Consider the following 22643-nt stretch of genomic DNA (forward strand, 5'->3'; position numbering starts at 1 on the left):
TTTATACCAAAACGACCGGTAATTGATTGTTTACCCGTTTTTAGTTAGTACAAAAATTGTTTTTTTGTACTAACTAAAAACCGATTTTATTGTTAGGAAATGAAAATCAAACATACAATATTATGATTTTTTCCTTTATTTCTGTGTGGGGAATTGGGAATTTTTTATTCCCCAATTTTGGGAATTTCTCTAAGATTTTTGGAAAATTAGGTGAATAGGCATTGGCAACCCTGCCGTCAGTAGATGCATGTCGTCGACTAGACTTATAATCATACTATAATTTTATTGAGAGTGTGTATGCATTTATTATATCATATATGCTGTATGTAATCAACTGACAACCTTGAAAAGAGTTGTATAAAAATGCTAAATTATATCGGTCATCTATTAATGGATTAAAGGAATCTGTAGCACCTTGGCACTGGAAGTATCTTTATCATTGTAAGAAATAAAAATATTAAGGATAGAAACACTATAAGGTGATTTAGGAAATCACCGGTTAGTGGAAATGAAATAAATGGTATTTACTGGAATATGATTAATCGATCAGTAAAACAATAGAATGTAAGTAATAACTGATAACATACTTGAGTGTCAATTTACGTATTATAAAATTTTATTTTGGGTTTGTACGGAATAGTGGACTATTCCCAGAAAGTCTTGTCCCATCTACGAATATTTTTAAAGTAATTTCTTCGAAGTGACTATCCATTATTAGTTATTTTTAATAATCGTAATTAGCAAACCTGGTATTGAATATATTTTGAATTATCTCATCCCAATAATAGGCAGTGTATTTAACCAGTATTGGGCCAATGAACCAAGTCTCGTTACTAAATAATTAAGGAAACTATTTTTTCTGCACTTTGCTTACTTTTTATTATTTATTGTACGAACTAAATAAGACATGTGTTGTACTTAAACAGCACTGGTTTCTAAAATGATAAATAAAAAACAAGTCAAAAATATATGAAATAATTTATTTATATGTTACATACGCTCATGAATACATTTAAATATTCAACTAGTTATTATATTGTGTGTTTATATAAAAATGGCTTAAGATATAATACTGTTTTAAAGGCAAAAAATACAATCACTAAGTATTACTTAAATTAAACAAAAATTCAATGAATAGATGTTTTGATTTTATTTAAAATCTGTAATGCGGTATATACATTCAGAATGTATAATTATAATTTTAGGTTATTTCTTTTCAACTTTGGGTGACTTCTTAAATATTTTTATAAAATAGTTTATGTGATTTGTAACATGTCATTACAATTTGGACATTACGTATTGACTAGTGTAATATTATGTAAATTTAAATGTTGTCTATAACAAATCCGTTAACTGCAGTTTTGGGAGGTTTTCTGAAATAAACTAGTGTTAGTCTTTTCTTTTATTATACATGAAACACTTTCACATACACTGCTTGGTTCGCTTATTTTAAATTAGTTTTTCTATTCACTCGTTTTTCTTAACTCAAACTCGTACAGTTGCTTTGTCATTTGGAGACACTTTCACATACACTGCTTATTTTAAATTAGTTTTTCTATTCACTCGTTTTTCTTAACTCAAACTCGTACAGTTGCTTTGTCATTTGGAAACACTTTCACATACACTGCTTATTTTAAATTAGTTTTTCTATTCACCCGTTTTTCTTAACTCAAACTCGTACAGTTGCTTTGTCATTTGGAAACACTTTCACATACACTGCTTATTTTAAATTAGTTTTTCTATTCACTCGTTTTTCTTAACTCAAACTCGTTCAATTGTTTTGTCATTTGGAGTGTGCTCTAGTAGAGGAACTGTGCGGCGGGTTGGTCGCGGGGCGGCTTGTTGCGACGCTCGAGGCGCGAGCGGCTGAGGTAGGGCGAGGGCTGCTTCAGGTGCACAGTGCGCACATGCAGCTTACGGCTGTTGGACTGAGCGAAAGCTTTCCCACACACTTCGCAAACGTAGGGCTTCACCCCCGTGTGGCTCTGTAATAAAGTTGCCATGTTAAAAATATGAGTGGAGATGGCCCAGTGGTTAGAACGCGTGCATCTTAATCGATTGCGTGTTCAAACCCAGGCGAGCACCGCTGTTTCATGTGCTTAATTTGTCTTTATAATTCATCTCGTGCTCTGCGGTGAAGGAAAACATCGTGAGGAAACCTGCATGTGACAAATTTCATAGAAATTCTGCCACATGTGTATTCCACCAACCCGCATTGGAACAGCGTGGTGGATTATGTTCCAAACCTTCTCATCAAAGGGAGAGGAGGCCTTTGGCCCAGCAGTGGGAATTTACAGGCTGGTGTTGTTGTTAAAATATTATTGGCTTTAGTAGTCCAAAAATTTTTCTCGGCTGGCGTAAGTCCTATTCACTTAAAGATAAGTTCGTTTTGTATACGGTCTAATGTTGTGACTTACCCTGAAATGCCTGTCTAATGCACCTTTCATCTTGAAAGCCTTGGAACACATCGAGCACGGGTGCGGACGATGCTCCGAATGCGTCTTCTCGTGCATTAGTAAGTTTGTCCGGTTGAAGAATGCCTTTGGACACTGGGGGCACTTAAACGCTCTCTCCTCGAAGTGGGTTCTCTTGTGGTAGACAAGGAATGCATTACCCTGATCAAAAAAATAAGTTTTAACAATAAGATTGTACTTTCTTTGATACAACTCCAATATAAATATATATAAGGAAGATTTGTAGTAGAGGAGCTTAGTAGTAGTAGTAGAACTATTTATTGATATCGTGCAAAAACATATAAAAAGTACCCGAAAGCCTTTTCCGCAGATGTCACAAATGTAATCCTTTTGGACGGGATAGTTCTTGTCGGGATGGGCGCGTCGGAAGTGGTTCCAGTACTCGCGCGCATTCGGGATCTCCTCCGAACACTGGGAAAATAAATAGGTCAACTATCAATCCTGAAACCTGTAATGTATTACTAACCAATTATTGTAAAGGTATTTTAAAGCTTTTCATGTGGGATCATTTTCCTATGACGGTCTTGATTCTATCGATTTTTCATGAGATGTTATATCCTAACGAAAATGCACTGCCAGTACGGAAGCTTGCCGTAGTTGCGCGGTGTGAGGTGTTGTTACTCTGACGGTACGTGCTACAGTGCGGGGGGTACGCACGTGGTCGCGCGCGGGCGGCTTGCCGTAGTTGCGCGGTGTGAGGTGTTGTTACTCTGACGGTACGTGCTACAGTGCGGGGGGTACGCACGTGGTCGCGCGCGGGCGGCTTGCCGTAGTTGCGCGGTGTGAGGTGTTGTTACTCTGACGGTACGTGCTACAGTGCGGGGGGTACGCACGTGGTCGCAGCGCGCGGGCCAGGCGGCGCGCGCGGGCGGCTTGCCGTAGTTGCGCGGTGTGAGGTGTTGTTACTCTGACGGTACGTGCTACAGTGCGGGGGGTACGCACGTGGTCGCAGCGCGCGGGCCAGGCGGCGCGCGCGGGCAGCTTGCCGTAGTTGCGCGGTGTGAGGTGTTGTTACTCTGACGGTACGTGCTACAGTGCGGGGGGTACGCACGTGGTCGCAGCGCGCGGGCGGCTTGCCGTAGTTGCGCGGTGTGAGGTGTTGTTACTCTGACGGTACGTGCTACAGTGCGGGGGGTACGCACGTGGTCGCAGCGCGCGGGCCAGGCGGCGCGCGCGGGCGGCTTGCCGTAGTTGCGCGGTGTGAGGTGTTGTTACTCTGACGGTACGTGCTACAGTGCGGGGGGTACGCACGTGGTCGCGCGCGGGCGGCTTGCCGTAGTTGCGCGGTGTGAGGTGTTGTTACTCTGACGGTACGTGCTACAGTGCGGGGGGTACGCACGTGGTCGCAGCGCGCGGGCCAGGCGGCGCGCGCGGGCGGCTTGCCGTAGTTGCGCGGTGTGAGGTGTTGTTACTCTGACGGTACGTGCTACAGTGCGGGGGGTACGCACGTGGTCGCAGCGCGCGGGCCAGGCGGCGCGCGCGGGCGGCTTGCCGTAGTTGCGCGGTGTGAGGTGTTGTTACTCTGACGGTACGTGCTACAGTGCGGGGGGTACGCACGTGGTCGCAGCGCGCGGGCCAGGCGGCGCGCGCGGGCGGCTTGCCGTAGTTGCGCGGTGTGAGGTGTTGTTACTCTGACGGTACGTGCTACAGTGCGGGGGGTACGCACGTGGTCGCAGCGCGCGGGCCAGGCGGCGCGCGCGGGCGGCTTGCCGTAGTTGCGCGGTGTGAGGTGTTGTTACTCTGACGGTACGTGCTACAGTGCGGGGGGTACGCACGTGGTCGCAGCGCGCGGGCCAGGCGGCGCGCGCGGGCGGCTTGCCGTAGTTGCGCGGTGTGAGGTGTTGTTACTCTGACGGTACGTGCTACAGTGCGGGGGGTACGCACGTGGTCGCGCGCGGGCGGCTTGCCGTAGTTGCGCGGTGTGAGGTGTTGTTACTCTGACGGTACGTGCTACAGTGCGGGGGGTACGCACGTGGTCGCAGCGCGCGGGCCAGGCGGCGCGCGCGGGCGGCTTGCCGTAGTTGCGCGGTGTGAGGTGTTGTTACTCTGACGGTACGTGCTACAGTGCGGGGGGTACGCACGTGGTCGCAGCGCGCGGGCCAGGCGGCGCGCGCGGGCGGCTTGCCGTAGTTGCGCGGTGTGAGGTGTTGTTACTCTGACGGTACGTGCTACAGTGCGGGGGGTACGCACGTGGTCGCGCGCGGGCGGCTTGCCGTAGTTGCGCGGTGTGAGGTGTTGTTACTCTGACGGTACGTGCTACAGTGCGGGGGGTACGCACGTGGTCGCGCGCGGGCGGCTTGCCGTAGTTGCGCGGTGTGAGGTGTTGTTACTCTGACGGTACGTGCTACAGTGCGGGGGGTACGCACGTGGTCGCAGCGCGCGGGCCAGGCGGCGCGCGCGGGCGGCTTGCCGTAGTTGCGCGGTGTGAGGTGTTGTTACTCTGACGGTACGTGCTACAGTGCGGGGGGTACGCACGTGGTCGCGCGCGGGCGGCTTGCCGTAGTTGCGCGGTGTGAGGTGTTGTTACTCTGACGGTACGTGCTACAGTGCGGGGGGTACGCACGTGGTCGCAGCGCGCGGGCCAGGCGGCGCGCGCGGGCGGCTTGCCGTAGTTGCGCGGTGTGAGGTGTTGTTACTCTGACGGTACGTGCTACAGTGCGGGGGGTACGCACGTGGTCGCGCGCGGGCGGCTTGCCGTAGTTGCGCGGTGTGAGGTGTTGTTACTCTGACGGTACGTGCTACAGTGCGGGGGGTACGCACGTGGTCGCAGCGCGCGGGCCAGGCGGCGCGCGCGGGCGGCTTGCCGTAGTTGCGCGGTGTGAGGTGTTGTTACTCTGACGGTACGTGCTACAGTGCGGGGGGTACGCACGTGGTCGCAGCGCGCGGGCCAGGCGGCGCGCGCGGGCGGCTTGCCGTAGTTGCGCGGTGTGAGGTGTTGTTACTCTGACGGTACGTGCTACAGTGCGGGGGGTACGCACGTGGTCGCAGCGCGCGGGCCAGGCGGCGCGCGCGGGCGGCTTGCCGTAGTTGCGCGGTGTGAGGTGTTGTTACTCTGACGGTACGTGCTACAGTGCGGGGGGTACGCACGTGGTCGCAGCGCGCGGGCCAGGCGGCGCGCGCGGGCGGCTTGCCGTAGTTGCGCGGTGTGAGGTGTTGTTACTCTGACGGTACGTGCTACAGTGCGGGGGGTACGCACGTGGTCGCAGCGCGCGGGCCAGGCGGCGCGCGCGGGCGGCTTGCCGTAGTTGCGCGGTGTGAGGTGTTGTTACTCTGACGGTACGTGCTACAGTGCGGGGGGTACGCACGTGGTCGCGCGCGGGCGGCTTGCCGTAGTTGCGCGGTGTGAGGTGTTGTTACTCTGACGGTACGTGCTACAGTGCGGGGGGTACGCACGTGGTCGCGCGCGGGCGGCTTGCCGTAGTTGCGCGGTGTGAGGTGTTGTTACTCTGACGGTACGTGCTACAGTGCGGGGGGTACGCACGTGGTCGCAGCGCGCGGGCCAGGCGGCGCGCGCGGGCGGCTTGCCGTAGTTGCGCGGGCGCGCGCGCGCGTGGTGGCGGCGGTGGTGCAGGCGCAGCGCCTCCGCGTCGCCGAACGACTCGCCGCACACGCGGCAGCCCTTGCTGAAGTCGGTGCTCTGCGTGTGCTTGACCGACGTCACCATGTGTCGCTTGTACGCCTCCAGCGACACGAACTTCACGTCGCACTGCGGGCAGTACGGCATGTCGTCCTTTTCTGCCTTCGTTTTTTCTTTATCCTGTTTAATTCATCATTTTATTATTTCTATTATGTGTACCGTTTGACGTCCGAAGTCCATTTAGAGAGAATATATCGTCTGATTTCCGCTGCAGGTAGCAGACCTCGGACCATTGGGTCCAACGGACCCTGACCCGAAGGGTCAGAAATCAATGACACGGTAGCCATGGGCTACCGTTAAGGAAGAGCCCGGGTAAGGAGGTTCGCCTCGAAGCCAAAGCAGGCTTCTCAAGCGTGACTAGTCGCGGGATCTGGATAAGAGGTTTGACTTATTGTCACAACAATTGGTGAGTCATGTCAATAATATTTTAACTCATACTAGTTGTTAACCGGCGACACCGCCCTCATTCTGTTCGTTTTCGAATCACATTCAACGAAACACCTCCATTGGTTCTTCTAAGACTTCTACTTGTACACCAGAACAGAGACGTTTTGAGAGTTCAAGTAAAGATGGCCATACGTTTTTGAGCAGCCTAGGTTGGTGGATCAATTGGAAAAATCGATTATGACACCAACGAGATTAATAAACTTTCTGGGAATTATATGGGATACAAAATCCAACACCAAGACTCTGCCCTTAGAAAAAATACAGTAAATTCGTCAGAATTTGCGCGTGCGGCTTGCGACTGGCAGTTGGATATCTGATCTATCTATCAATCTCAACTTTGCAACCTTTATCACCCACCGGGGAAGGTTACATTGCCGAGTCCTGCAGTACCACACCAACAAGCTCAGGGGGTATCCTCGCTTATCAAAGCAATATCCTGACGAGGTACGTACAGAGCTGGAGTGGTGGTAAGAGAACATCAGTCAGAGGACACCCATTCATCCTCAGAGAATGGCCACGAAACATGTCATCACTGACGCGTCGGACATTCAATGGGATGCCCTTGTAAACAACGAAATGATAAAAGGGTCATGTGAACACCACCAGACAAAATCATCATCATCATCAACAGCCTATTTTTGTCCACTGCTGGACATAGGCCTCTCCAAGTGCACGCCACTGTGGTCTTTCTCCGGCTACTCGCATCCAGCTCCTGCTTGCCGCCTTGCGTATATCGTTACTCCACCGTGCCTGAGGTCGTCCTACACTACGTTTGCCGAGACGCGGTCTCCACTCTAGAACACGTTTTCCCCAACGGTTGTCGGTTCTACGACAAATATGACCAGCCCACTGCCACTTCAGCTTACTAATCCAGTGGGCTATGTCTCATTTCTGATGCGATCCTTCAAAGAAACGCCGAGCATAGCCCTTTCCATAGCACGCTGAGCGACTTTAAGCTGGTGGACCAGCCTTGTCGTGAGTCTCCACATCGTGAGTGGACGCACTGATTGAAGACTTTCGTCTTAAGGCACTGTGGGATCGACGATGTTAAGATTCGACGTAACTTCCCAAACGTAACCCAACCCAGCAGAATTCTATTCACCTCGTCCTCAAGGTTGTTTCTACCTAATCGCTGAGTCTGCTCGAGGTAGATAGGGATGTAAGGGTGCGCAAACTACACCTTAGTGCCCCAAGCCAACCTCACCTGCCCGTGGTGCATCCTGCCGACCAGCAAACGAGGCTGTGGCGTCCGACTGATGGCGGTATAACCATCAACATAATAGGCGTAGCTAAATACCACAGGCCGGTGACGGGCAGCAGCGTCACCGGTGCGAGAAGCTACGTCCTGCGATCGCCAACCCGCCTGCCCAGCGTGGCGATTATGGGCACAACCTCCACATGCAGCACACACGCAAACCAGACAAAATGGCACTGCAATTTGAAGGAGATGTACGCAGTGATAGCGGCCATATCCTCCAGAGCAACTTTGCTCCAAGAATCGAGAATCATTCTTCAGTGTGATAATAGAACAGTTGTTTTCTATATAAAGAATGAGGGAGGAACCCGGTCTTGCTAGATCTGACTCAAAAACTGCTGGCTCTAGTAGACCACCTCAATGTTGTACTTCTACCTCACCACCTGCCGGGACTGTACAACACCGTAGCCGACCTCACGGCAATCGCGCCGGCTCCCAGTGCATCTCACAGAAGATAACAAACACATCTCTCATAATGGACTTCGGACGTCAAACGGAACACATAATATAAAAATTTTACCTTCCAATAAAATTTGTATTATGCTTCCTAAGACGTCCGAAGTCCAGGTAATGTCTTCCTGGGGCTACATCAATCCATTATGAGCCGAACAATGACAAATTTGATGGCTTGTATTTGCTTGTCAGTTTAATTCCAGAAAGGTATACTCCTTTCTGGAATTAAACTTAAAGCTTAAAGGGGGCGCCGTAGACCTGAGCGGGAAACGGAAGTCAGATAATGTACTCCCCTAATGGACTTCGGACGTCTTAGGAAACATAATACAAATTTTATTGGAAGGTAAAATTTATATTTATCTAAATATTTGTACTATGGATGACTTGTGACTATGGATCTTGATCCGGCTTGTTTAAAAAAAAAACATGACATCAAAAGAGCTTCCTTATTAAACATCTCAGAATTCATTAAACATTATTAATTTAAAATTCAAAAAGTTTTGAATTATTAAAATAATTAAAATGATCATCCGCGCTACGAATTCATCTTAAATGCGTGATTTTCCGCCTGCATATAAGTATATTTTATTAGTAAAAAGATCTCATTATTATGCCAGAGTTTAAAGGTCTGAAAGTGTAAACTCACAGTGGTTTTGTGCATCATGGTCTTGTGCATGGCGAGGCCCAGCTTGCTGACGAACGAGTACCCGCACACGCCGCAGATGAACTCCGACGGGTGCTTCATGCGAACGTGCGATAAGTACGACGTCCATTTCCTGAGAACCATTAAAGTTCAAACTTGGGAGATTATTTAATTCGAGCTTAAAACATGAAGAAATTAGTCTAAACATAGTCAGAGTCGGATTTAAAGGTCTGGAGGCCCTGGGGCCACAAAGCAGTGGAAGCCCTAGACCAACAGGAGCGTGGAGATCCTAATAATTATATCATGGATTAGCTTAAGCTTTTATTAATTTGAATCAGTAAGTATTTCTTGACTGGTATCGGTAACTTTTAAAATATTAAGTAGTAAGATATATTATAATTTGACTATATCTCGGTATTTGTTAACTCACTGAAAATTTTTTGTGGCCCCCACTTATGTGGAGGCCCCAGGGCAGTTGCCTTCCTTAAATCCGGCCCTGAAAATAGTACATATTATATTATTATTGAATATACAAGGCATGTCGTCCCACAATTTGTTGCTCATTATAGACCGATGGACATTATATATAAAACTAGACCTGTAACGAAATTACTTGGCTATATATTATACATTCAATATCAAACAAAATAATTATATTAAACATTAGAAAGAGACAGACAAAAAGAAAGAGAGAGATGGGTCGCCTCAGGCTGTCTTTTAAACGTGACGATTCCCACAAACTTTGTAAGTCCGCGTTAAACTTCTTCGTTCAATCGTAACGTACGTAACAGCCTGTAAATTTCCCACTGCTGGGCTAATGGCCTCCTCTCCCATTAAAGAGAGGGCTTGGAACATATTCCACCACGATGTGTCCAATGCGGGTTGTTGGAATACACGTGTGGCAAAATTTCAGTGAAATTAGTCACATGCAGGTTTCCTCACTCAAATTAAGCACATATATATATAGTGATGCTTGCCTGGAATTGAACCCAAAATCATCGGTTAAAATGCACGCGTTCTAAGCACTGGGCCATCTCGGCTCTTCGTTCAATCATAAATAGGATACTCACGTCAATACCTCATCGCAGTACTGGCATTTGTACGTCACGCCTTTATGCCACATCTGATGTTGTCTTGCTTGAGTCCTGCAATTTAAAATTAAAAATCTCACTCATATTAATTTGTAGACATTGCCTACTTCGATGTTTTTTGTAGGCAAAGGTCTGACTTTCAAAGTTTCATTTTCTATCATAACTCATTTTTAGTCTATGGTTTAGTGGTAAAATAATCAAATAGGTTCTACTGTATAAATATAGTATTTTTTAATGGGAGATTGTATAATTTATCTAAGGAAATATTTTTGTCATTCTTAATAGAAAATATATATGTGTATACATGTATGTACTATTTTACCATAAATACTAAAATAATCCCATAGACAATCACTCTGTCAATCATTTAGGATATGCTAAACAATATTAAAAAAAAATACTCACCCAGATTTAGAGATGTACGGACAAGTCTTACACGCAAATTTCTTCTCGTGGTTGGAACTGTGTTTCTGCAGTATTCGTTTCGTTTTGAATCTGAACTTGCAGATTTGGCACTCCAAGTCCCCTGCACTCTGGAATAGGGAAGATGCGATATTTTTACTTTCGTATTAATTTAAAAAAACTCCATATAGGATAGTTCATAAGTATATTAAAAACTAAAAAAATTCAATTTACTGCAAAAAATGCTGTTTCATAATATCGATTTAAATTTTCGCGCGTAAACGGAACTATATTTCGTATGACGTCACTCCTGTCTGTCACTGGCCCATTGATCGTACTAGTCACAAATAAACACACGGACGGAATAACTTTTCATTAATATCCAATACTAGTCTGATAGTTACCGGTTCGTGTTTGCTGACGTGATGCTGCCACGCCTGCTCGTCAATGAACCCTTTGAAGCACAGCTTGCACTGGAATATCGCGTTGATATAGTTCGAAGAATTCTGCCGCTGTAAGATCTCTGCCTTTTGTTGTTCCTCCTGCAGATTAAAGGGAGCACTGTAGGTCCATTTGACCGATCTCAACTGTAATGGCTTCTAGTCTAACTGGTACTTGAATAGAGTATTACAGTTATTAATTACCACCAACCCGCATTTGAACAGCGTGGTGGAATATGTTCCAAATCTTCTCCTCAAAGGGAGAGGAGGCCTTTAGCCCAGCAGTGGGAATTTACAGGCTGTTGTTGTTGTGGTTGTTATTAATTACGGGATATTTACTATATTTTTTTGTATTTTTATTCATTGGAGCTCGATATTTCGACATTATCTGACATGTCTCGTTCATGTGACTGAAGTTTGTGGGTAGATGTTGATAATGTTAGAAGTGTCCATATCGGACTACCTCCTTTCTCGTACGTTTGCTGCGTAAACACCGATCACCACTACAATTGTCACTTTCCCCCCTACCATTGTCACTAGTTATATTTATTTTAAGTACATCCGACACTCGGTCTCGCAAACAATACATTCGTAGATAATGTCGAAATATCGAGCTCCGACAAATAAAAATAAAAAACATGGTAAATATACCTTAATTAATAACTGTAATAATAAAAATAACCATGTTAATTTAAAATTTTTTAAAAGTATAACGGCACATTGCCGTTATCATTATTTATAGTACCCATATGCGAGATGCAAATGGATTGTTTTCCGTTTGGCTTCGCTTACAAAAGCGACCGAAGTCGCGTCAGAGCGAAGAAACGTCAAAACCGCTATAATTCAAAAAAAGGTTGCTATCTGATGTGATTATCGCTTTTGACGTTTCTTGACGCTCTTAAAATACAGTGGCGCCGTCAAGTATATTTTTATTTGATAACTACAGGCACAAGGGACATTTCATCTTAGTTCCCAAAGTTGGTGGCGTATTGTCGATGAAAGGAATGATTAATGCGTCTTACAGCAATATTGTCTATGGGCGGTGGTGACCATTTTCCATCAGGTGGCCCATATGCTCGTCCACTAAAAAAATGATTTGAATTAACCTAAATGGTTACCGTTAATGTAATGATGTCACAATAGTTTTCCAGCTCGAATTCCTCCTCGATAACGCCTCCCGTGTTGTTGGTGCGTCGTTGTCTGGGGACAGTTGTTGGTTTTCTAGGTTTCTCTTCGTTCTTCCTGGGCCTTCCACGCTTGCGTTTGACCTCTATGATTATGCTTTCTTGTGGAACTTTATTTGTGTTGTTTGTTATCTGCAATTAATTAATATTTGTTAATTTAATATGTGATTTATATTTTTTTAATATATTTTATGTCCAAAATACCGATAAAGAAATATTTAAAATCAACCCCTCTATTTCGGTTCTAATACTATTTTTCACAGTGAGCAATTCGGTTTAACAATGATGCGGGAATATCAAGTCTTATATATATTTACGATGCTTGGGTAAAATCACATAATGCTATTGGAGTATTCCATGATTTGTCTAAAGCATTTGACACACAATCAAATGCTTGAAACACACACACACACACACAGAAACGACAAACTCAAACTCTACAAACGAGATCAGTCCGGTTAATTTATGATTGAAGCTCGAGACTCTCTTTCAAGATTTTTTAACTAATAGATTAATTTAACTATTTTGTCACAATATGTTATGTATATGGGTGATTCAACGAGGTCTTTTGATATTAGGCAGGGCGGCACGATAAAAATATATAAAATTGATTTCTTTTTCTACATTACATTATGTAATCAGGTATTTTATATCCTGTAGATGAATGGCCAGTAAATTAATCAACTTTTATGAGTATTTTAAGGGACCAGGGAAGATAATCTGTACAGGGTAGAGAGATGAAGGCCAGGGCAGGATACCTTACTTTACAGGGGAAAGATGAATTGAGAAAAAAACTCAATTTCGTAAGAATCAACTTTAATTATTCACTAATTTGTGGTAGTTTATAACTAATACAGAAATTCAGACTTGAAGTTTCGTAGTCTTTTTTAAGTAACCTGAATTGGGAATTAAACTTAGAAAACAAAAATACTTAATATCTGCTTACAAAAATCACAAAAGTGACATCTTTTTATAAAGTAAAATAAACTTAACTTAAATATTTTCTTAAATAAAACTCTTAATTGAGAATATGAGAATCAACGCTTTGATAAAAAAAATACAAGAACTTCTAAAAAAATAACATTAAAAATAAAACAATTGAGAGCACACCTGTTCAAACATTAATACTTTTGTCAAATGTGTAAAAAATCCTCTGCCCTTTCATATTTCACTTGGTGGTAGGGCTTTGTGCAAGCCCGTCTGGGTAGGTACCACCCACTCATCAGTTAATCAACTGCCAAATAACAGTACTCAGTATTGTTGTGTTCCGGTTTGAAGGGTGAGTGAGCCAGTGTAACTACGGGCACAAGGGACATAACATCTTAGTTCCCAAGGTTGGTGGCACATTGACGATGCAAGGAATAGTTAGTATTTTTTTACAGCGTCATTGCATATGGGTGTTGGTGACCACTTACCATCAGGTGGCCCATATGCTCGTCCGCAAAAATATAACATAAAAAAAAAATAATGATTTGGGGCTGGTAAGTTTTTAATAATCTGGTCGCATGTGACGAAATAAATATCATTGTCATCAATTCTGAAGCTATTTCCAGTATTCTCAGAGACTTTGCAGAAAATAACTTCGACTTCATCATCTTCTTTAACCCCTGTGCACATCGCTACGTAACGATATTCTGATTCTTTATGTCTTTATGCAACAGTCTCACCAAGACAAAATCACCATTATTCAATTTATTTTTCAACCCAGATGTTAATATTCGTTCACAAACTGATATGTCTCCTCGGAAACTGGCTGAGAACAAGACGAAGGTACTCTAACCTGCTTTGACTTTCTATATTTCATTAGTGGTTCTTCGTCAGATAATATTTTTTTTTCTTGACAGTATCTCTCGATTTTAGTGAATTAGGTAATGCGCTTACCCTTGAACCTGGACTTTTCTCTATCTCCATATTATGTTGTCCTTTGGATCTCGGAAGTCTTTTTTTATAACATTGTATTGTTGAAGCTGAGCTATTTGAGTTGCCTGTTTTTTTATTAATATATTTCTTGCTCGCCTTGCCTGGATCGATCATCGTTGTCCAACTTGCGCTCGTTAATGAATATTTTCATTAGGAGGAACTTCGTTGTCTGGAGTAAGTAGGGTAGCAGGAGCATTTCCAATATGTTGAAGAGATAAACGTCGTCTCCGCTGTTTTGCCTTTTCTCTCCATATCGTCTGGCTTTTCGTTGTTCACTGGGTGTCATTTGGTTTACAGCCTTAATAGTTCCCTTCTCTTTTTTTCTTTCATATTTCTTCTTTTCCTTTTCCTTCTGTTGAGAATTCGTTTCGGGATCATTTTTTATGCGTCGGTATCTCAATCGTTCTGCCAGACGCTTCTTTTCGAGATGTTCTTCACGAGTTAGTTTCTTTCGAGGAGGCATGATCTAAAGAAATGAAAAAGCTTATTCAAACATTTTAGAAATAAATTTATATAATTGCTACGTAGTAGAAGACTAACGTATTACAAAATTCATATACTAATTAAAATATATGTATACTAAGAAAGCAGTAATATCACACTTCTTTATCTACCCTGGATGTAAAGTCTCTACCCTGGCATCTCACGAAGCAGGGGAAATACGGCAGGGAAGACACGTTCTCATGAAAAAACTAAGATTAATCAGGATAAAATATGTTGAAACGAAAAAACCAATTAACACGGTAAATTAAGCTTAAATTAAAGTAAATAAATTATACAAACAGACTTTAAATGTAAATAAGAAATGAATAAAACTTACCAGTGGAGATACTGCAATCACTGACACGTCCTTTTGAGCCGAGTGGCGCGATCGAATTATTTGCCAATGAGAGCGCGCGGATGGCGCTCGCGGCATTTATTACTAACTTAACTTTAAAACAAATGCTCTGCCTATTGAAATTTGAAGCGTCAACGTATTTTGGCGGCATTTATAACGCACGAAAAATAGGCAGGGGAGGAGACTTAATGTATGAGGAACAAAAACTGATATTTTTTTTTTAAATAGAAAATTAAAGTAATTTTATAACGTTCATTATTGTTAATTATACTGTTTTTTTGTAATAAATAACGCTTACATTTTGAATGAATTAGTAATATGTTAAATTTGGAAGAGTTTGTTACAGAATAGTAAAGAGACAGGCCAGGGTAGATACTTTTTTCTAGGTGAACATGAAATTACAGCTAAACTAAGCTAATTCAGATATTGTAGTTCATTGGTAAAAATGTATGCTTTTTTATTATTAAACATGTAAGGATAAGTTTATAACATCAAGTTTACGACTCCGTAAAATCACTAAATCCTTATTGGGGCAAGATATCCGTTTCTATAACAAAATTCTACATAATATATTTTTAACATTGCCAATAAATAAATACAGATAAATTGTAAAAAAAATACATAAATAAAAAAAGAATATTGTTCAACCCAACCTATAAATATGACGAAATAGGGTAATATACCTATATAATTGTGTTTAATTAAGCAAACTTTTTAATTCAAAGATTGTTAAATAGTAAATACTGAGTTTTTTGACAGTTCTTGGTAGAATCTACATTCTGAACTGTTGGTAGCTTCACTAAATAGTGTGTGTAAAAGCCTACTTGAATAAAGTATATTTAAAAGAAAAATATTAGTTTATTTTTGAAATAGTCTATATTGGTAGTTATGGCATTGCAAATGTGACCTAAGCCTACTGCTACCTACATGAGTGAAATATATAAATATATTTTAATTATATTGTGTATACAAGTATAACATTACAATTAGTCTTGAGCCTATCAATGTTGATTTATTGGTGATATAGATTAACTTCTCAGAATTGGCAGAAAACTGGGGATGAATTCAGCTACTCCTTTATCACAAGATAGGGTGAACAAAATCTAGTCATCTCTATAACTCTTTAACTCTTCATTGATTATTGAGTGCACTACTTAATTACTATGGTCGACTCCCTTAAAATAGTAAAGTAGTATAGTAAAGTAAGAGTCTGTAAATTTCCCACTGCTGAGATAAGGCCTCCTCTTCCATTAAAGAGAGTGTTTGGAATATATTCCACCACACTGTTCCAATGCCGGTCGGTGGAATGCACATGTGGTAGAATTTCGATGAAATTAGACACATGCAGGTTTCCTCACGGTGTTTTCCTTCACCACCAAGCACGAGATGAATTATAAACACAAATTAAGCACATATATACAGTGGCGCTTGCCTGGGTTTGAACCCGCAATCATCGGTTAAGATGCACGCGTTCCAACCACTGGGCCATTTCAGCTCAATTCAATTTACTTCAATAATTGCTTACTTCTGAGTCATCTTCTCTGTCAATTTTAATGTCTTTATCAATGTTGACTTTTTTCCTCCTCTTCATTTTCATTTCTTTTTTCTTCTCTTTATGTAAAGACAGTGGTTCATCATCACTTGATAACATTCTATCAACACTTGATAGTAATGATAGATCATCACAGCTGTTTTCCCTCTTGATGTTACCTTTATTATCAAAATAATCTCCATCGTCGATAACTTCAAATGGTTCGGTTTTAATTTCATTGTTAATGTCTAAATCTGCATCAGTTATATTCAAGCATTGTACTTGGCTAAGTGTTATATTGGACGTTAAACGGAAAACATCTTTGTCTATCTTATTTATAACATCACTAGTAATCTGTAATAGATAAATCTAATTAATGTATTACCAGAGACAAGCATATGGATCTAAATTTTGATTATTAAAATAATTAGTAGTAAATGTAACACAGTTATACCATGTAAATCTAATTTTAGAAAACATTCAAAAAAGGCCAGAACAAATTCTGTTGGAATACAAAAATAAATTTCAACACACAGACTGCATAATAAATTGTAATTCATTCATTCCTTTTTGGCCAGCAGACACCAACAATATAAAAAGAAAAAATCACTTCTTATATTCACAATGCACTATCAATTACAGGATGTAAGATATATTGTGCGTACACTGATCTTATAAATGGGATCAGTACAAAGTATGTGTTCAATTATTGCCACCGATAAGACTTGAACAACTGAATAATTACCTTTTCACATGAGTGCAATAGGCCTAATAATGTCGCTTGTCCTCGCAAACATTTCTCTCTGAATAGATAAAACTTTTGTAAGTGTGCAGTACATTCATAGCAAACATATTTTGGCAGGTTTTCCACATCATTCTGAAATTGAATTTACAATAACATATTATAATTATATACAATAAAACTGTAATATAATATTAATATTTTTACATTAACATCTTAATTAAATACTTACATGATTTCCTACTAAAACTTCGTAATAAGTTTCCAGTGAATAAGAATGTAAATTAAACATTTTTACATTCATTAACAGGCATATTCTGCACACTTTTATATCCTCCATTATTATTTTTTGATTTAATTACTTATAAATTAAATTCAAATAAGTCACAGATTCGCGGTATCAAATACGAACACTGGATGATAGAGTTAGAAAACATTAGAACTTCTACGGTATAATCTTTCTTTAAAACGTTACATATATATCACACATTGCTAGGTATTTAATGGATTTAAAACGGTTATGTAAATAATTAAATGCACATTTTTTGTCCAAAACTCAACTTAAACTATCTTTCATTTTTATTTTAGTAATAAATGCAGCAAGAATGTCTAGTTCTACACAAGACGCCATCAAGCTGCCATTTTACTGTTGACAAGTAATGACATTAGCCAATAGCAATAGCTACATTTCCTTCGATTAAACAATATTAGTTTTCGCTTTTATTTTTAATTCAAAATGTTCATGTTTATTTCACAATGTACTCTTTTATAAATTATTTCTGCTTACAGAAGTCTAAAATTTTACATAGTCAACGTGAGAATATAGAAAGGTAAAAAATATTTTAAGTAAATTAAGCTAAAAATACAATCTATCTAATAAAATAAAAGTGTTCTAAAAAAACATTAATTGTTTACGTTCATATCGTAAGTTTCAATCAAAACGTTGATCTCAGATCGTAGCAATTAAAAAATAGAATACTCTGTGGGTCGTGAAACACATAGTCTGTGCCCTGTGGGTAATCTTTAAACTATGGCGTAAGTTGGCGGGAGAGATTAAAAGTTCTGTTATTTACTTAGTTATTTGTTATTTCAACTGTTGGATATGAATTTGTTGTTCGAAAAATATATTTTTTTGTGGCAAATGCAAATTTAAGCCTAGCCTAAGTTAACTAGACATTTTTTTATATTATACTTTCCGATTACTTATGCGTAGTTCGATTACAAATAAAATATTCCTTTTTATTATCAAATATCTATATATCTAATGACTTCCTTATAACAAGGTGGCACGTGTGGATAAATTTTGATAATATTGCTTTGGTATTAAAACTAATCGTTATTTGTTCTGCATTTTTTGATCAACATTAAAGTATATGGGAGGAGGCAAAAGGGTTAGGAACTTAGGATATCTTTGGAGAAAGAGAGATAAATTGGAAATGAAAGCAGTGAAAAGTAAATTCATTTTTACTTTATTATATTGTTATAATAACTAATATTTATTAACAAAATAAAAACGATAAAGCCTCGACTAAGTCGATTTATTTTAAAAATCTAGCATGTGCAAAGTATTATGTGTACTACCGTCAGAACATGAGGTTTTCAGTGCAGTACGCGCTTGAATTTCTATACATTTTTGGTCGCTTCGTCTGCCCCGTTTTGTATCCATCCTTCTTATTGGTAACATAATATAACAGGACAGTAAGTTTTAAATCGATTAGACCAGTAGAATTTTTTTGATCTTCATTACGACCATTTTCGAAGTCACCTTTTCAACAAGAGAAAAAAATCAAAACAGGTTCATACCCTTAAGAGATACGTTGCTATAGATAGATACATACCTTAAACTTATAACTATTAACTCCTTAAGAGGATAGGAATGGGATGTTATTTTTTATGTAATTATTCATTAATAAAAGATGAGTTTAATTTTATTTTAGATTAGATTTAATTGAAAGATTCATAGCGTTACTATGTCAACATAGCAACACCATGAAACTTATAACAGTATAAATAATAAATATAAAAACGTTGTGGACCTGCAAGTAACCTGATAGTTAGTGGTTAACGAATTTTAAGAAATATTAATAATTCCTTGCATCACCAACGACCGACTCGGAAACTAAGATTTTACATCCCTTGGTCCTGTAGTGTAACACTGCCTCACTCATCACACATTCGGGGATACACAGAAAAATCATATACCTATGGTATAATGCTACATATAAAATATATATAAAAACATACAAATTAGATTAAGCTGACCAAAATCTGAAATAGAATTATCTGTAATTTTTTTCCACCTTCTAAAATTAATTCTCTGTTAATTTTTAACAATTGAGTAAATTTACAACTGGAGTTCTTCAAAATAAGACCATAACCGTTTTTTAGATACAGCTCTCGTCCCATAATCACTGGGGCAAAAATCGGCTTACGCTATTGGTATATATGATTGAATAAGCTTGCGAAAACGGGTCAAGTGAGAAATGAACAAAAGTTTCATTTATTCCTCATGTAATCATTATAATTAAAATATCTTATGAATAAAATCTTAAGAATTCATTTAGTAATGCGACGAAAAAAAGGTCGACAGGGTCTAAAATTGGGTTGAACGACGGTAAAAGGTCACTCGCACTTGCTTAAGAATTGCATTGACCACGAGAAATCGTTGTTGTTTTAAATATAAATGCCCTTCTTTGTTGATTTTAAAGATATTTCAGATGAAGGTCAAGTCTACACTCTCTCATAATCAACATCGTGGGATAATACTGAGGAGGAAGTGGATTTGCAAGGCAATGGTTGCAGTATTTAACCTATCAATAACAAAGTATATAGTCTGTACTCAATGACCTATTGCATTCCAAAATGTGTACCAATTACATATATCAGGTCGAATTGGTAAGCTTATTATAACGTGATTCATTATAGACGCTGTCACGCGTAGTAACATAGTTTGTAAGAAAACTTTAGCTCTTAAGTCATAAGTCTAATTATGTGATTTTATGGTAGGTATATATAATTTTTACGTCATCTATCCTATATATTAATATCAAAAATGTGAAAAAAAACTCTGTCCCTCTTTCGCGACCAAACCACTGAACCGAATTTGATGAAATTTGGAGTGAAGCAAACTTGAACTCTAAGAAATGTCATTTCATCAATAGCTAACTTATAGCAGCAAATCCGGATATCTTTGGTTCAATTCAGGTCTAGTCAAATAAAAATTAATGTCGATCCCATGCAATCAACAAAGATACGCATTACTTGTTATTATTATTACACCATACATAGTTCCCATTGGGATTGGCCCAATTAATGGTTATATTTCTTTAAGAGTTTTTCTTAAAGTATTGGTAGGCTGGCGAGAATATGAGCATGAATATGGTTAATGGACACCACTATTGGCGCTGTGAGACATATTAACCGTACATTATTTAAATAAGTACAACAGGGAAGATGCGATATTTTTATTTTTGTGATTATCTTAAACAACTCTATATAGAATAGATCACAAGTATGTTTAAATATTAAAACACTGTAATTTACTCGAAACAATTCGGTTTCGAAATGTCAATTTAAATTATCACGCGAAAATGGAACTATATATTGTATGACGTCACTCCTGACTGTCACTGGCCCACTGATAGTACTTGTCCTCACTGGCTTTCATACTTATGCATTTTTTCTCGACCTTTGAGACATTATTTACAAAAAATTAAAACAAACTATGGATACATCGAGAAAAACCCGTGTTTATGAATGGTTTGTACTAATTTGTTTATCTACTTGAACATTTTTTTCAAATAAATTGAATTTGACCTTCTGACACAAAACTGAGAAAAACGTTGTTTCAACCTGTGAAGAGGAATCTGGAGTCTGCTTGGACAAACCAAACTTCCATTTTTATTCGCAAAACGCAATTAATTTTCGTTTCAATGTTCACTTTTTTATAACTATAACCTCAAATAAGGAGTTGTAACAGGAGTGACGTCACTGAATGCTGTTTATTGTTTTGAAATTCGTTACGTTACTTTTAATTCGAAATTATTGTTAAAAAACAACATCATATAGAATAAAAATCTTGCAGTGACCCTTATTTTATATTTTTTTAACACTTTAATAGCAAATTTTCATAAATATTATATTTGCATGTTAACTATACAGAAGTTTCATGAATAATTCGCACCTTTCAGGCCATATGAGTATTCTTAATAATCTTACTATACTCTACTTACAATAAATTACTTTGTAAGAGTTTGTTTCCTATAGAAAGAAAGTGTATGAAACATAATTATAGATACTTATATTGTATTGATTTTCACCTGCGGCTTTGCTTCATATTAGATTCGGTGGCTTGAAGTTGTTTTTATTCTACAGAAAAGAGCTATCCGATCTATTTACAATATTAGGACATCATTACGCGAGAAATTTAAAGAAATAGGTGTATTAACGGCTGTTTCACAATATATTTATGTTAATATAATCTTTATACAAAAGAATATTAAAAATTATTCTATCAATGCTGATGTACATACTATTAATACAAGAAATAAGAATAAACTTGTAACCCCCAGTTTCCGTTTGCATACGGTAAATAGAACGTTTTTGGGCAATGGTATACGCATATATAATAAGATACCGGAAAATATAATCAATTTACCATTTTCAAAATTTAAAAATATTATTAAGACTAAATTAATAAATAAATCATACTATTCATTAAAAGAGTACTTTTTAGAGAGAAACGCCTGGAGTTAGGCTCGGGTTCCATCATAGGACGCTAATTACTGTCAATAACAGCATTGTAAATGTGTTTATTTGAAAAGAGCAATTATGCGAGTTTCTTGCCGTTTCTTCTCGCTAGAAGCTGCTTTCCGAAACGGTGGTAGTATTTGATTATTGACGATTCAAAAACGCTTCATTGTGAAGTTTACTTGAATAAAATTGAAAAAAAAAAGCAAAAAACAGACTTACTTCATAATATTAGTAGAGATTTGAAATTAGATGTTTTTATATAAAGATTGAAGTATGAGAAAAGTATAAATTTAATATTTTTATAACCTACCTACTGTTCCGGATGTAGATAAACACAAAACAAACAACATTCATGATTCTGCATTACGTCATTTGCTAATTTAAATTAAATGTGTCTTTGTCTGAAACATTAAAAACTATACTTTTATTATATTATACTAAAGCAACGGTACAAAGAAATCTTAAAACTTCAAAATGGGATACCGATCATCATCATCATCCTGCCCTTATCCCAATTTACTTTGGGTTGGCGCAGCATGTTTTCTTACATACTTCCCTAGCTGACGTAATCTCACAAGTAGCATTATTTAAATAGGAACTATATTTTTTAATAATTATACATGTCTATGTTATGTTGAAATTTTCAACATGATCGTTATCATTAATTGGTTGAAACGATGTGAAGGAATTTAACAATTTGTGTTAAATTATACATGCATGTTACAAATGCTAATAACTCGGCAAATGCTAATCTTGATTTGTTATAGAGTGAGTGCTTTCACTTATTCGATTTCATTCGATTCCACATTAACAGTGTATGATGTACGGTGTGCT

The 22643-nt window shown here is 39.5% G+C and overlaps 1 protein-coding gene across 1 annotated transcript; it reads right to left on the bottom strand.

The window, feature by feature from the left end:
* Positions 1-991: 991 nt before the first annotated feature.
* On the bottom strand, positions 992-17699 carry LOC124534577 (zinc finger protein 845-like). The gene is made up of 12 exons (XM_047110493.1): positions 17290-17699; positions 17061-17192; positions 16310-16669; positions 11961-12158; positions 10807-10944; positions 10406-10533; positions 9980-10054; positions 8913-9042; positions 5956-6231; positions 2766-2885; positions 2418-2615; positions 992-1985 (listed from the first exon to the last, which is right to left on the bottom strand). The coding sequence occupies exons 1-12, from the start codon at positions 17395-17397 to the stop codon at positions 1800-1802; spliced, it is 2049 nt and encodes a 682-aa protein (XP_046966449.1). The 5' UTR covers positions 17398-17699; the 3' UTR covers positions 992-1799.
* Positions 17700-22643: the final 4944 nt, after the last annotated feature.

The sequence above is a fragment of the Vanessa cardui genome, chromosome 13 (genome assembly GCF_905220365.1).
Source record: "Vanessa cardui chromosome 13, ilVanCard2.1, whole genome shotgun sequence".
NCBI classification, from domain to species: Eukaryota; Metazoa; Arthropoda; class Insecta; order Lepidoptera; family Nymphalidae; genus Vanessa; species Vanessa cardui.